At 31.4% G+C, this 17,247-nt stretch overlaps 2 protein-coding genes and 1 long non-coding RNA gene across 3 annotated transcripts; 1 reads left to right on the top strand and 2 right to left on the bottom strand.

Annotated features, from left to right (window-relative positions):
* The first annotated feature begins 50 nt into the window (after positions 1–50).
* On the top strand, positions 51–2,407 carry LOC146932611 (CHCH domain protein). The gene is made up of 5 exons (XM_085704329.1): positions 51–145; positions 869–916; positions 1,063–1,143; positions 1,240–1,415; positions 2,128–2,407. The coding sequence occupies exons 1-5, from the start codon at positions 124–126 to the stop codon at positions 2,224–2,226; spliced, it is 426 nt and encodes a 141-aa protein (XP_085560455.1). The 5' UTR covers positions 51–123; the 3' UTR covers positions 2,227–2,407.
* Positions 2,408–10,863: 8,456 nt separating this feature from the next.
* Positions 10,864–13,071, bottom strand: LOC146932610 (gamma-glutamyl peptidase 5-like). The gene is made up of 4 exons (XM_085704322.1): positions 12,600–13,071; positions 11,652–11,807; positions 11,340–11,507; positions 10,864–11,207 (listed from the first exon to the last, which is right to left on the bottom strand). The coding sequence occupies exons 1-4, from the start codon at positions 12,921–12,923 to the stop codon at positions 11,061–11,063; spliced, it is 795 nt and encodes a 264-aa protein (XP_085560448.1). The 5' UTR covers positions 12,924–13,071; the 3' UTR covers positions 10,864–11,060.
* A 3,217-nt stretch (positions 13,072–16,288) lies between these two features.
* LOC146932609 (uncharacterized) lies at positions 16,289–17,105 on the bottom strand. Its single transcript, XR_015007183.1, has 2 exons — positions 16,844–17,105; positions 16,289–16,752 (listed from the first exon to the last, which is right to left on the bottom strand). It is a non-coding gene; the product is annotated as an uncharacterized LOC146932609 (long non-coding RNA).
* Between the last annotated feature and the right edge of the window lie 142 nt (positions 17,106–17,247).

Raw genomic sequence — 17,247 nt, 5'->3', positions numbered from 1 at the left:
TCCAAGTTTTCTAGGGTTTAAATAGACCATTCGCACGACCAAAAAACTCTATTCCGCGATTATTACTCCTTCGTTTTTTTTCAGCTTCTAAAATTTACCTCTTTGCCCTAATCTTCGACAACCATGGCACGCCGTAGCTCCGGAGGTAACGTTCTCATCTCAGATCTGCTTTATTATTTTCGCTCTTGATTCCTATTATCGTTACAATAATTTTCCCTTTCAGTTTTATGTTGTATTTTCGCATACTATCTTTTCTAGGGTTTTCTTTTCTGCTTTTGATTAATTATTATTTTGAAAAATTGTGTATTTTGGTACTGTTAATTTGTATGTATGAAAATGTTTGATCCATTTTTCGTAGTTATTTTAGCTGATTCTCTTCTCCGATTATGGGAAGCTATGAATCTTGTTAAATTGTTTCGCCTTTAGATATTTTTTGCTTTGCATTCCTTGGATATCTGTTATTTTATTTTAAATTGCTGTATTGGGTTGTTTTGTTGTGGAGGTCGATTAATGTACAAACCCTAATTTATACTTAGATTGAATGATGACATCGACAGAGATATTTTGATTTGTGTATTCAATACTTGATATGGATTTGTTGATGCATGTGTTTGGACTAATGTTATGATAATAGCTCTGGAGTTATAGTTTAGTAGGTTATTGGCAAAAAGATAATTCTTATCATTAATTATGATATATCTCGATCAAAGTGAAATTTTGATTGTTGGTTGGTTTGATCAATATGGATCATTATGTAGTGAACTGATTGTTTCCGATCTCAAGTGAACCGATGAATGGTTTACTTTTATTCTCTGCCTGGTGCTTCTTTTATTGTTATGTGACCCTATTGTTTTCTTTCTTTGTGTAGGAAGATCTGCTCGTCCAGCTCCACGTGCTGCACCACGTCCTGCTCCAGGTATATATTAATGTAGTATACATGAGCTGAGTAACCTTTGCTAAAAAACACGAAAACTTTAAAGATTATACATTTCCTGTTGTCTAAATAAGATATTGTGGGGTACATATTTTTTCTAATAACACTGTCTTAATGTTTTGATGCAGTTAACCACGCTCCTCCTCCAGCTAATCCTCAGAGTGGTGGCGGCGGTATTCTTAGTGGCATTGGTTCAACCATTGCTCAAGGTATGTCAAGCAAAATAAATGTTGCTTTTGCGTATTGGATTGACATGAATGAAATTTTCATTTTCTGGTTTGGTACTAAATTTCAATTTATGGCAGGTATGGCTTTTGGGACTGGAAGTGCAATGGCACACAGGGCCGTGGATGCTGTTGTGGGTCCTCGCACCATTCAACATGAAGCAGTAGTTAATGAGGCTGCTGCAGCTGCTCCTGCTCCGACTTCAAGCTCTTTTGGCAGTGATGCATGCAATATTCATTCAAAGGCATTCCAAGATGTATGTTGTTTTCCTAGTTCGGTTATTGCTTGAAATTCCTGTTGGTTTAAATCTTAAATAGTAGTTATTGGTATTTACGTAATCTGCTGTTAAACATTGAATAATACTAGCATATTTACATAATCACAAACCTTAAAAGATTTGTTTTCAACTTTGAAAGGCATTACAGTGAAATATATCTTCTAATGTTTTGAAAACCGGCAAACACTATAACAGGCTGCTAACATTGATATGGTCTGTTTGCCTTCTGAAATGCAACCAACAGCAATGATCTTAAATGATTTGTTTTCCACTTTGAAAGATTTTACAGTAAAATATAACTTCTAATATTTTGAAAACCAACAGACGCTATAACAGGCTGCTAACAGTGACATAATCTGTTTCTTTTCTTTTTGTAAGGCAACCAACAACTATGATCTTAATTATGTATGTTTGTTATGTAAAGAATTATGTTTGTATTCATATTGGATATTTTGCATTGATCAAGAAACATAATACTGTTTGTATGACCTTGCCTTTGTTATTGGGACTGTTAACATATGTTATTTTATAGATGTTTAGATTTTAAATTTGCGATTTTGTATGTGAATGAGATCTACATATTTGCGTTGTCTTGTTTCTGTTTGAAATCAAGTATTCCTTGTTGTCATTGAGAAATTTTCAGAACAATTTTTTTCTTGTGCTGATGTTTTTCACGTACATATTGTTGCAGTGCATCAACCACTACGGAACTGAGATCAGCAAGTGCCAGTTTTACATGGATATGCTAGCCGAGTGCAAAAAGAACTCTGGAGCCACAATGAGTATGTAACTGCTCTAGGCATGTTTTGGAGTGTATGCGTTTGTTACTCTGTCTAAGATGGATACAACTGCTTGTGTGGTGATAGATATAATTCCAATAAATTTTATTTGTCTGGTGTCAAACTGAAGTGAAAGTTGCATCAATCTACTGTTCTATTGTTATTGATACTTGAAAGTTTTTTGGTCTCAAACTTCCCTGGTTTAGCATGTTTTGATTTTTTTTCAATTATTGTGGATCATTTTCCTCCTATTGCCGTCTTTATTAGCAGCTGTCCACAAAGTCAATCCAGACCAACTTCATAGAATATACTTGCTGTGGGTGGATTGATTTTGCTTGCTGCTTGCAACTGTGATTTTAAATTCGTTCTCAATTCTTTAAACATCTGAAGATTGGATATCCGTGGGGTGCTAAAGACTTATTTTTAGTAACGCCACAGATTAGTGCCCAAAACTTAACTTTTACAAGGCATCTTATATTTTTTAACTAAATTTCTCCAAGTACAGGTTTTTATCCAAGTTCTAAGTTTGATGCTTTAGATGAGTTATTTTCTACAAATTTGAGCTTATTTTAACAATTCGACAGTAGTTGATTCACACTTACCGATATTTATTTACTTTATGCTCTATTTACAATGTTTTGAATGGAGAGTGGAGACGTCAAGAAAAATGCTATGCCTTATTATACACCTGCGCATGCCTTATTACTTCTGCTTTCTCTCCTCTATGACTCCTTGTTTCTTTATGCAACAGCACAAAGAACTTTAATGGAAGACAGCCAATGCCCATAGATTTATCATTGTTAACAAAGTTATCATTTGGCATACCAACTTTTTGTTCATTTTTTCGCTTCAAATCTCTATAAATTACTCCTGAATTGTTTAAATACTCATGCCAAGTGCCAACACCAATTGCACAATATGAAACCTTCTCACAAGAAAGAAAACAATGAAAGAAAACCAAACCAAACCAAAGACTTCATTGTTGTCGAGAAGATTAGAGAAAATTTTAAAATTTTACCTTCTTAAACACGTAATCAAAATTTTAAATTTTAAACACAGCCCATGTCTCAAACCTTGATCGTTATGGGAAAAAACAATAGAAAGACCAAAATGATAAAAACCCGGCTCTTGGGAGTTTTCATATGACAGAGATACCATACCATATCAGTAACCAAATTGGTGAATCTTTGTTGATGCGTCATGAGTACACTAAGGGTCCGTTTGGATTGGCTTTTGCAAAGCCAAAAGCAATTCTATACAGTTCCAAAAGCAATTCTACAATATTCCAACATGTTTGGTTTGGCTTTTCAGAATTGCTTTTATCCTCCAAAAGCAATTCTCCATGAAGCTACAAATCCTAGCTTCTAGCTTTTCTAGAATCAATTCCCCAATAAATTTTATATTTTATTATTACAACCTATTATTTTCCTTTATTGCCCTTTATCAATTCTCATTCTTTATCAATTCTCCTTTTATGTCTATTTTAGTAATTATACATTCAAAAGCAATTTTGATCAAAATCATCCAAACAACATTCTGTTTGTTTAATCAATTCTACATAATTGTATCCAAACATAAATCAATTCTCTCAGAATCAATTATGTCAGAATCAATTCTGTCAGAATCAATTCTATCAGAATCAATTCTGTCAAAGCTGAACCAAACACACACTAATTTAAAGATATATATATACACGTGAGTTGCTGATATTATTCTTTTAAGGATTTTGGAAATAATTGTATTCGTATTCATTTGAGTTGTTTGATTGATGTTAATGTTTGAGATAATTTTTGCTCATATTGGTTGTGAGAAAATGTGAGAGAGGAAGGAGTTACCATTTTTAATTGAAGACTAATATTTTTTTTTCCAGAATTTTAAGGTGGATTTGGACAAGTAGACTATTAGATGAGAACACGAATCATGCACATTATATTATAATTTTACATCATGTACACAAAAGTTAAAATATTTTTGTCTGTATTAACCCTTCGATTTTTAGAGGAAGTGGACTTTGGTAATCCGAAGTTTGGTGAGGAGGTAAGTAAAATCTGACAAAAATTGTTCTACTAAATAATTGAACTCACGTTCTCTTAAATAATTCTTCATAATGTCAAAGATTGCTGACATAATGTCAAAGACCGTTTCCCATATTCGGGTTCTAGAAAACACAAAATCAGTCCTTTATAAGAGCATCGGTTGCCACCCCAAAGAAGGTCTGCCACAACCAGGGAGTGTTTCCTTCAATGGCAAATTTATCAAAGGCTTTTATAGTAAGGTGACATCTAGTAGTTCTCGTTTTGCAGAGATGTGGGCTGTTAGAAGTGGTATTGTGTTTGCTCGTGATAATGGATGGATTTGCAATGTGATCTTTGAAACTGATTTTCATGTGCTTTTTAGTATGCTAAAGACAGGCTATACCAATTTTACTCTCCTCCTTCTCCTTCTCAACGAAATTATGAATCCGTTGAACCTAGGAAGTTTTACTAGCCCTATATGTTACTCATCTCGGGAAACTAATAATGTGTTCCTATGCTAGCTCGAAAGGGCATTTCAACTTCTTTCTGCCTTCATGTTGTGGAAGATATTTTACCTTTATTAAGTATTCTTCTATTGTATGATGCTGAAGGATTTATCCCCCAACTTTTGTTTTAGTTGATGAATGCTTCTTCTATATATATATATATAAAAAAAAAAGATTATCATATATTTGAATTTTTTAATAACATGCAAGGTCGTTTAGTATTTTAAGTATATATTTTGATTGCAACAATGATATTTGCAGGCACGGATGCATGTTGTACATATTGGGGTCACTTGACCCCACTTTGTGGTTTTTATTTCAACCAATATTAGCATAATTTGATATCTTGATCCCACTTTAAATTATATGTTGACCCCGCATAACCAAAGTAATACATTAAAGGTAAAACAATGTCATATATATAAATTAATTTTAAATTACATTTGTTAAAATAGTAATATTACTCTCATACTTTCTACTGCATTTATAAAAAGTGGATTAGAGTTATATCACCGTTTACTAATATGGATTGAGAACAAAACATTGTCATTTAAGCTTTTTTTTAAAACAATTGGCATTTCAGTTTTAACTCTAAAAAAATGATTGATTTTTCATTAATACTCTTAAAAGGATAAAAAGAAAATTAAGGTAGCCCGTGGATTTATTTTAGATTGAATTTACGAATCCAAGTTTGAAATTGAATTTATTTTTAAATTGCTTTTGATGAAATATATCAGAAATTACTAGAAAACATAGATGTTCGTTCTTTTGAATACTTTTCTAATTGAGATGAAATGACTGATCTGTCAAGAAAGTTTTTGGATATTATAAAACTTCTTTTATTCGACGTTGTATTTACTTTTGAAGTTAGCATTATTAAAAAATAGCACAAGAAGTACTCAAACATTACTACTATATGTGACGACTGCAATTGTCAAAAGTAGTTTCTTTGTTAATGATAATATTGTCATTATTTTATTGGTTATAAATTTGTATATTTTTGTATAAGTATTTATGATAAACAATATTGACCCCACTTATTGAAATTCCTGGATCCGTCACTGGATATTTGTACACTTATTTTTCTCTTCATTCGTCCAACACCTCATTTGTTTTTTATCTCTCTATCTTCTTGTCACATATCATCAATTTATCATGTATATAACAATATTCATTTTATCTTCTTTTTTTCTCAAGGTGTATACACCCATAAATAAATCATCTCATGTGTGATTTACACATGAGAGAATAAAGTGTGAACTCTCACCATTCAAAAAGAGAGAGGAAACGTAAGAAAATTAAATGGAATAAAGTTAAACGGTGAGAGTTAACATTTTCTCTCTTGTGAAAATTACACTTGAGAGAATGTATTTTCGTATACGCATGAATAGATCTTTTAAAATCACACTTGAAAGAATCTTTGGTATATATAAAAAAAACTTGAGAGAATAATATTTTAGACAAAAAGATGCATTCTCTCATGTGTAACTATCTATGAGAGTAAAGTGTGATCTCTCACCATTCAAAATGAGTGAGAAATACATAAGAAAATTAAATGGAATGATTTCCTTAAAGAGAGATTATACTTTATTCTCTCACATGAAAATCACACTTAGAGGATTCATTTCCGTAAACACTTTTATTTTTAGCTTGTACTAAAAGTACCTCCATGAACTTGTACCGAAAAATAAAAAATCCCTCCACAGACAAAATTGAAGTTATAATACGATACACCAGTTGGAAGATATCGGTCCTACAAAATTGAGAAATGGGAGCAGTTGAAATTTAAAATGCAAAGAAAATACTTCTCATCTTTCTTCCTTGTCCCTTTGACCTCGTCGTAGGGTTGTCATTGATCAGCGTGAGGGATGAGGCAATGGTTCACAATGTGCAGTGGATTTGGATTCTTCATTTGTGAAAAAAATAATTAAGAGGGTTATGTGAACGATCTCACTGTTGAAATACATTGCACTATGTAACTTATAAAATTATAAAAATGGGGTCTAATGCATTTTAATAGTAAGATCATCATCGTAATCTTTAAATTTTGACAAAATTGACAAGGTCAAATCCACCCACTTGTGGTACATGCTTGTTGTGAATATTGAGGGGATCATGTTCGGGTCATAGCTGTCTGACTTTAGTGCTAAACATTTACACTAATTTCATACCATAGCATCGTATTGTCCATCTCATCCATTTGGAACAACTTTATTGCATCTACATCCATTACACCTATTTGAGTTCTTTAGATAAGTTTTACTTGATTTTTTTTTTATATTGTTTTGCATTTCTCAATTATTTAAACACTTATCTATATTTTTTAAATATCCTTACAACTTATCAAAAACTCTAAAATAAGTTTCACTAAACTCTACAAAATATCCATAAATTTAGCATGGAAGGAAAATTGTCGCCGCCATGCAGAGGAACGTCTTTGAGTCTGGGAAAGTTCATTGAAAGTTAAATATTGATTATCAACTGACAAAGTGGCTTTGGTAAGCATGTTAACACAGTAAAAAAAAAAAACACGGATGTGTATGCTCTTGGTGTTTCGTCACCACCAAGAGATAACTTTTGCTTTCTTAAGATAATTTAAAGAATTTATCAAAATAAACTAAATATAACTTATCAATATGTCAAAGCTATTTTCCTGAGTTTTCTCAAACACTCTAAAAGTGGTTTAAGTCCGTTGATAAACTCAAATAAAAAGTTCCCTCAAAAAAAAAAAAAACTCAAATAAAAAGTTCATAAATTAATACAATCACATCCTTTGTTAGGCATAAATACTGATAGCACAAAACAAATGCATTATCTAACTTTTCCCTCAATGATAACATTTCATTTTTTTCTTCCATCTCAATTTTCTTGTGCTCCTATCATTTCATTGGTCTATATGAATTTGATATTGGTTTCTCATAGGTTCGGTCTATTGGAAGCAAACCTATATAAGGTGCGTCCAATACTAAATATGAGCACTTTGTTGGATGACTTCCTCAAGTGGCAACCTACACCAATTAAAAAAATTTCCGTTTGTGAATGGGCCAAACCATTGTGTATTTATGACACAGGGGTCTTATCCCTAATTAAAAGGCAACGACAGTTGAAAAATATAAATAAGGCAAGGGCAGCAAGCAACAGTAGCGTGGCAAAAACATAAAAGAATGCTGCACGTAAAAGAGAAAAAGAGAGAGTTTTAGGGTTTGAAATAGGGGACACGGATGGAAGTGAGTTCAACCAACAGAGTTTAAAATATTCCATTTTGCGTTTCGGTCTCATCGACACACATATATATTTCAACTAAAACTTTGTTATGAAACTGATTCGTCACGTTGTGGTAATCTAACATCTTTCTCTATATCTTAACTCTCCTTAGTTGTAAAATAAAATAAAGAATAACAGTTGAATTATGATTGTATATAAGAAGAAACCAAAATAATTTATTTATTTTTTAAGAAAGAAGCCAAAATTATATTAAACAATGAAAATATCCAAATAAGCAAAGGTATGCCTAAGAATGACTAAAAAAAAAATTATGGTTGATATTTTAATATATCTATGATCTATGTTACTATATATACCATCCATTCCACCACTGGTATTTGAGATTAACAAAAAAATCATCAAATGAACCGTCTATCCTTAGCCTATAGATTGAGCTAGCTAGTGAGATTACAATGTTTCGCAAATTACGTGCATTTTACTAAGTGCTCGTCTAGTGGAAAGCACGCATGAAATCGAATACTTACGAAATTAGAGTCTATATACATAGATGATGGATTCAATAATAAGGGCAAAGGATAAAAAAGGAGGTCATCTTCTACTTTCTTTTTCCTATAATGCGCAGTGATTTGGAATGGTTTTTTTGTTTGTTTTGCATTTAACTATTATTGTTTGTTTGTGGATTCTGCTTTCAGATATTATTGAGTAATGGTATTTCTTATAGTCTTATAGCATTTCAATGGAAGGACTCATCATCTTTTTTTTGACTAATTTATTCCTTTTTGTGGTACTCTACTTTCCAAAAGCTTTGTTAATTTTCTAAATTAATCACTCTATATAAGAAGAACGTGTGGTCACTACATGTTTGAACAATGCTTGTATGATCACAATCACAAATAATTTGGATTTAGACGTACACACAAATAAAAATATATAGAAGAGAGTTTTCTTTTTAGTATTTTTAAAACAATTAAATAAATGTGTATTTTTTTTTGTGAATTTGTTTACATGATTTAGATTTGTAATTGTGACCACATAAAAATTATTCTTCTTGATAATTATTCCCTTAATTATTGTTACAAATTACAATTATCACAATTATAATGAACGTATAATGTAATATGTATGATTTTCTGTTCTCCATTATTTAAAAACATAAAAAATAATAAGCGCACAATTAACAACTACAATACATACCTCTTTCAGTTTAACAAATATTTTGAACTCGAATTCATTCCTAAAAATATGTATGCAGTTGCACGCGTAGATGATAGATAGTTGATACCAAAACATTTACCATACACATTATTAGTGAGAAAATAACTATTCTAATCACGAACGAGTATATGTTGACCGAAATGGGCCAATTATCCCCCACAAAATAAGTTGTTTTACTTGCATAATTCCATATGCATTTTATTCAATAAGACCATTAAAGAGCATTTTCATCACTTATCTTCACGATATTATTAAGAAGCAACGACTACTTTTACCATATACATAATTTATGTGCAGATCACAGATAAGCGCAGAGACTAATTACTCTGATGTTGCATTCTCAAAATTAGATTCTAACTCAAAAATGAAGGATGTATATCTCAATTGATTTGAGCTAAGTGTTAAAAAAATTGAAGGACCTGAGTTTAAACCCTAATGAAAGAGAAAATACTAACTTACCAATAAAATTACTAACATTTATTCTTTCAACAATAAAAGTTCAAGATCATTATCTCTACTTAAGCCTGATATTAACTCAGCTCATCTAAATGCTCTTGGTATTGTGTATATATAGTTTAAACCTTATCAAACAGTATATTGAGCATAAGATATTACTAAGCTAATTGAAGTTTTAACTTTAAAATCCGTTTGAGAGTTGATGAATGGAGGTGAGGATTTTGAAAGGAAAAAAAAAAGCAAAATGGGGAGTGATATTGTTATCCTTAAAGTATTATTAATTTAATAATTTAACCATTTAATTTTTAACTAATATTTAATTTTTATTTAACCATTTAATTTTTAACTAATATTTAATTTTTTAGGAGAATTAACATTAAATTAATATTAATTTATCAATAACCTCAAATTAAAAAGTAAATGATTAAATTAAATAATTAAATCATCAAGTTGATAACATCTTTAAAACTCAACAATGTTCCTTAAAAAAAAATCTTTGAAATTCAACAATGTTGCATTATAAAAAAAAGTCATGCAACACCACTTGGATTTCCGTTAAACACACGTGCAATAGTTAATTGTTGTGTGAACTAAAATTGATAATAAAACAAGCACCAAGAGAAAGTTTGAAAGAAACTTATGTAAAGACTAAAAATAAAGATGATATACATACAAAGATAGAAAGAAAAAAATATTTAGCGTAAACTCACTCTTTTTTCGTTTATGATTTGTTCAACTGATCGTAGGTGGCATTCAATGGTGCCCGATGATCCGGATGTCACGAGATAAAAATAACTTTTTAGATAAAGTTTCATGAATTGAACAATTTGTAGACGATATTATATCCTCTTTTTAAAAGTTGTTAAGAAAGTCTTATGAGCAAAAGAAAGTCTTTATGAATTCTTGCACCTTGTATTGTATGGAAGGTGATTTTTTTTTTTGGACAAGAACCCTTCCTTTACTTGGATAAATAGGTTCTGAATCTTCTTGGGTGGCAATTTTTCTTATTTTTCCATCCTTTGGTGTTTTTATTTTCCTCCTTTTCATGGCTGGTTTTCTGGCCAAACAATAAACAGGAAAGACTTGCGTTTGAAATGCCTAAATCATGGTTTGCCCACGAGTCAATTTCTAGCTAAAAGCCAAAACCATGAATTTGTACTTTAGCACATTACTACATACACTTTATAACTACCACGCCTTTCTACATTTTCTTAATTAAAGAAATCCCAAATTCAAAAGGAAGAAAACTAAAAGCATTTTATTACTTTAAATTTAATATTTACAATTTCACATCAGGTACATAGATTGCACATGATTCTATCACTAATATTAATAACACATGCATCTAGCTAGCTGGTGCATGTGCCACACCTTAATTAGTGGGGGTACCCTTAGTTTCCTATTAACTTTTTCCATAAGATTACTACTTCAGAATATACCACCAATATTTATATTTTCTATTCCATTTCTTTCACAATAACGACCCTTGAGGAAGCTGATGCATAGTCTCTTCCATGCCTCCTTATCTGGCTCCCACATACCAGCCTTCTCCTTCAATCTCATAGCAAAATTTTCCTGTCATTACATTAGCCAGTAAATTTAATTACGATTAATTTTGATCATATAGTTCTAATGTTTTTTTAATAGTGATATACTAGTATTCCAAATAAATAAATGAAGTAATAAAGGAAAATGATGGGGTTATACCGTAATGAAATTTCGCTGAATAAGACGGTCGATAATGTTCAAAAGAATGTCTTTAGAGTACTCAGGATGACCTTGGATTCCCATAATGTGATCTCCATATCTAAACATCTCAATTCCAGTCTTATCTGATTTAGCAATCACTTCAGCCTTGGCAGGTAGCTCTCTTAGCTAATTAATTAAATCCAAAAGGAGAAATATATCAAGAACTAAACTAACTTATCCTGTGCTATGATTAAAAAAAATAATGTGAGACTAAAGATCGATATGATAATGTTAATTTAATAAGGTATTGCAGTGCAGATGTACACACACCTCATCCCTATGGCATTGAATAATGGAAAGCTTCGTTGGAAGTTCAAGAGAAGACAAAGGAGATGGCAAAGAGGGTGATAATGTTATGTTTCGGACACCAATGTCCCAGCCAGTTGGAGATCGAGTCACCTTCCCTCCAATTGCACGGCCAAGTATCTAATCAAATTAACATAAATAGCCCTCTCAATTATTATTATTTCCTTTATAAAGTTAATTAATGGTAGGAAAAACTTGCACGTAAAATATACTAATAATAAAATACTTCTAATTCAGCTTTACATTGGCATCATATGTTACAAAAAAAGACAAAATCATGGTAATAAAGCACCTATATAACTGAGTTGATACCATATCATGTCGTAACGTAAAGTGATGCATGTGAAGATTGCATCATATGGGCCATGCATATAGACAAGTGTGATACTTTTAAAGATTTACATGTCGCAAAAAATTCTTTTAAAAAGAAAATGTTAATTATTATGATTTTTGGAGTTGTCTGGTTAAATACTAGTAACATGGATGTCATGAATAAATAAATAGATAGGTACAAACGAACAACTAAAGTAACGCCAAGTCATTATCTACGTTTTGTCAAGGCAATATCAACATTTTTTAAAAGAAAAAATTTAAAAAAATGTGAAAAATAACTACTTTAGAGTATAGTGCGTTAAATATTCCAAAGGAGAGAGAACCAGTCCTAAGAATTTCTAAAGGTATTTTCTTTACGCCATAAAACACCGACACGTCAAGCTGTTAGTTAGTATGTGCCACATCAGTATTTATCCCTATTCCTTTTTTTTTTTTTTGACAATTGCATTAAATAACAAAATTACTAGAAAGGTAAAAAATGAAAGGTTTGAAATGGGAAGAAAATTGACTAAATTAATCAACATAACCAGTGATTTAATTACTAAATATGGATTGATTTGATTTGATTTGATTTAGTACCTGATGACCAAAGCAAATGCCAAGGATTTTCTTGTTCATGTCATTCAATTTCTTAAGCAAATTGAGAAGTTGAGAGACCCATGTATCATTTCCATGTGCATCACTACAACTACCAGTGATCACAAAACCATCATACAGATTCAATTCATCATCCTTTGGAAACTCTCCACGCGCCACCTTATACACATCCCAGTTTTCACCTTCTTCCTCCAACATTCTCACAAATACCCCAAAATACCCTCCGTACATTTTCTTCACATATTCTGAATCATCTGCACATAACAACACCCCAAATCTCTTCCCACTCCCACCCATTTTCTCCATCCTTAAAAGATTTGTTTTTTGATTCTGGGTTTCTCCGGTGATGCTTTCTCCCTCTAAAAATGTTGTTTTTTAGAGAGAGAAAGTGCAAGGTGGTAGAGAGATTGAGAGAGAGAAAGGGAATTGTTTTTGGATACTCAGTTTTGAGATTGAGAATGAGGATGACAACGTTGTTGTTTTAAAGGGTGGTTTTTTGAGAAAGGGCATGATTTGTTGTGTTATTTACAACGTTGTCCTTGGTCTAATTACACGTCAAAGTGACCCTTGATTATGACCAAAAAGTAGCTTTACAACGGATTTTATTTAAGAGAAATGATATTTTAACAACCACTTTTTGACAATTTTTGAACAACTTTCTTTCTCATACTCACATGATGTTGTTATCTTCTCTCTTACTTTTTCTCTCTCCATTGTTTTTGACCAATAAAAAGTGAGAAAAACAAGGTTGTCAACAAAGTTGTCATCAAATGGATGTCAAAATATCATTACTCTTTATTTAATTTGCTTATTGGAAATATGTTGGTGATGCCAAAAATAGAGGGCAAAAAATTTGGTTTTGTTAAGTGGGTAAAATGAATGTAACCGGCATTATGGCTAGAATTCAAAACCTGCAATGAATCTGCTCTTGAAAGCGATGTAAATTAATTTAGAGTGGAATGTGTTTGATTCATGAAACAATTGATCCAGCTTTCAAGTGTTTCTTAAACAAAAAAAACTTTCAAGAGTTACATTTGGTCTTTTTTATAAAGGAAAAAAGTTACACTTGGTCAAAAAAAAACTTTCCACAATTACATGGTGGAAGTTATACCTTATACCCCAACATATAATCTTTTACCCCTTCCCTAAAAAAGAAATAAAAAACTTTTACCCCTACAATTTATTAAAATGTCAATTTTACCCTTTTATCAATTAACTTCACCCCTCATAAAATTTTGGCCATTAAAACATTTCCGAAATACTCATATTAAAGGTTTATGGTATAGATCATGATACTAAACCCCATCATATTCTTCATGGAATTAATTTTTTTGGATTAAAAAATGAAGGGTCTTATAATTTCGCAGAAAAAAAATTAGATCCAAAGGTTGGGAAATCAAAAAACCTATATTTTAATTCTAAAAGTTGATTTGTCTACCCCAATTGTGGTAATGGTAGTCCTAATAAATCACGGTCCTTAACACTTTAAACTCATTCACATCGGCCATTGTGATAGTGCAATCACCTAAATTCATCACAAATAGAATTATGAATTTCCTATCAACATTGCAAATCACACCTTCACACAAAGATAAAATTCAATTATTTGCAACTGATCCATCACTTTTAAATTTCACAAAACCCGATTTTTGTTTATTTCAATGGAAACGTAAGGGAACACTCAAAACATCATTAGAGTTATTAGAAACTAGATTGATGACCCGTGCGCCGCACAGGTCTTGTGAGCTAAAATTTAATGCTAGTAGTATAATACATTCAGTATTATAACGTTACGAAAGATAAATGATAATAATATATGTTAGGAGAAATAAGAACATATATGAATTTGTAGAACGTCTTAAAATAGTAAATATGAGTAGTTGTTGATAAAAATAATTTGGTAATTGAAGTTTGAAAATCTTAGTACATCATTGAGATATTACATTACACGTTATGAGATACTTCCTTATAAACGACGTTAGATGTCACAGTAGCGTCCTCACCATCTTCATCAGTAATCAAAATCTTTAGTCCTTCCTTATATGTAACTCTCGAAACAGCAGCATACAATTGTCCGTGCGAAAAAACAGGAGTGGGAAATACGCTCTGACATGCTTAAGTGATTGTCCTTGACTCTTGTTAATAGTCACTGCAAATGATACAACTAATGAAAACCGTCTTTGTTAAAGTTTAAAAGGAATTCTATGATTTACAAAATCTGAAAAATGACAATGGAATTATAAAATTTTTCCTAAAAGGATGGTGATCTCAATTTGCTGTTTATTTTAACACATAACCAAGCATATTGTTTTTTCTATATACTAAGCCGGTTTAGGGCATACCATGAATTTTAGAATTATACTTAACAAATTGATTTTGAATAAGTTGATAATGAACAACATCAACATTTTTTAGAAACATGGTTATTGTACAAATGATGTAGATTAACTCCAAGCTTATAATCTGAAATTGCTGGCATTATATACAACCATAATATTTGTGCCAGACATTTCATAATAGATACATGGAAAAAACATGGTATTCAAAAGGCTATTTTGAAACGCACTACATCCAATTTTAATTTTAAGTATATGAAATGACAGCACGTGATAAAATAACAGCACTCACATTTTTCATCCATCTTTGCTTCTATATTATGATCTGATATATGCTATATCTTCACGCATCAATATTATTTAAATAATGCAGATTTTGCTTGGTATGGAGTTTGTATAATTTAATATGAAGGTTTGTTGATTAGGTAGTTCTTTTACTTATAAGTGTTTGGTTAATGGTTTGCTACGTTTAAAAAAGTCTGCATGCCGTGCCAATATATTTGTTCTCTTTTAAATAAGGTTCTGTTTTAGTGGATGCATCAGAGTTAACAAAAAAAAAAAGAGTGGTAGCTTAGATACTGTTTTATTTATCCAAGATTTTTGGAATATTCTGATTCCTCTATATGTACTCCCTCCGGTCCTAAATATAAGCAAATTTGACTTTTTACATTCATTCAATTAATGATGTATGTGGTCCATAATATGAACCACATACATCATTAATTGAATGAACCTAAAAAGTGAAATTTGCTTATATTTAGGACCGGAGGGAGTATTCGAAACTATCAGACTTGAATATGAGAGGACTCTATTATTATGGTTTTGGTTTGATTTTCAAAGAGAATGTCATTCCAAAACGCATCAAAAAAAAAAAAAAAAGTGGAACAACTATAGTTAGCTCATTTATTATCAATTGTAAATAGGGGTATATATATTAGCGCACCATGTACATTTTTTTGACAAAGCGCACCATGTACATTGTTTATTAACTTCAACGACTTTTCTCATTTCATCAAAAATGATATATTCTTCTCTTTTCTATCAACGTTTATCCTCCATGGCTATCACTTTATTACTCATGAATTGCATAGTTATTGTGCCTTTACTGTCCGGTAACTACAATAGTAAGTGAGATGATGAAAACCTTGAAAATCTTAAACTTCATGTTTTTATATCTGTTGCTGTTACTACTCTTTTCTTTTTTGCTTATTCATGCTTGCCTTCTTGATCTGGTAACTACAAATACTTTTTATGGAAAGAAGTCATGCCAATGATACATCAAACACTGGAACTAATACAATAGAAAACAGACATATAATGACTAACAAACGTATAAAATACTGCAACTATTTCATTGAAAACCAATCATTTGAGCTTAGACAAATCTTATTACATTTTGGCTTAACTAAAATACTGAAGAACAAACTATAGTCCTTCTCATATAAAACATAATTATGAAGCTGAAAACTGAAAATAACAACACCAAAAAAACCAACAACTTTTAATGTCCTCCAAGAAAAAAACCCAACTACTTCAACCAAGGTCTAGTTGTAAACAACAGTCACGAAAATGGTATCATTCTTCCCAACCATCGGAGCACCGAGCCTGGTTCTAACACCTTCACGCAGCCTGCGAGCCTCCACAAACCTCTTCCACTCCCCACCAACTTTGCAGTGTTCATAAGGAGCAGTTCCAAAAATCAAAACACAGTCCCAGCTGTTGGCGCATTCGTCAACCATTTTCACGGAGGTAGATGCTGTATCAAGCATTTGCGCAACATTTCCTTCATAAATCAGCATCTGCGCGATTGAATATATTAAAAATTAAGCACAAGTGGAAAATACGAAATGAAAAGTATGAGATAAAATCAACCAGAGATAACAGGTTTACTGGTGAGGAAGTTGTATGACAGAAGGGTTTCAATATTTTGCCTAGCCATGTTGAATGCAAAAGATGAAAAAGATGAAAAGAAGATGCAAGGATGTGGTTTGATCAAGTACAGTATGCATGTATTTATAGGAATAATTGTGAAGAGCTACCAGTGTATGCATTGGAAACGTTCAAAAAATATTAAAAGCTGAGGAAGTTCAATGTATTTTAAAAGAATGATAAGATGGAACCGTAATATTAAAAGTTGAGGAATTTCAATGCATTCTAAAAGTTTGGTATTATGGAACCGCCCAATTATTCAGTAAAAAATGCACTAAATGCTGCATGAAAATAGGAAGGCTAATTGCTAATTTCCAACAAACACCACTATCACTAAGGTTGAGTTAATGCTCCTGAAAATTAGG

Source organism: Medicago sativa, chromosome 4 (assembly GCF_051527215.1).
Source record: "Medicago sativa cultivar Bolivia chromosome 4, Bolivia_mono, whole genome shotgun sequence".
In the NCBI taxonomy this organism is placed as follows: domain Eukaryota; kingdom Viridiplantae; phylum Streptophyta; class Magnoliopsida; order Fabales; family Fabaceae; genus Medicago; species Medicago sativa.
The sequence above is the reverse complement of the archived record's forward strand: the minus strand, read 5'-3'. Positions and strand labels throughout refer to the sequence as shown.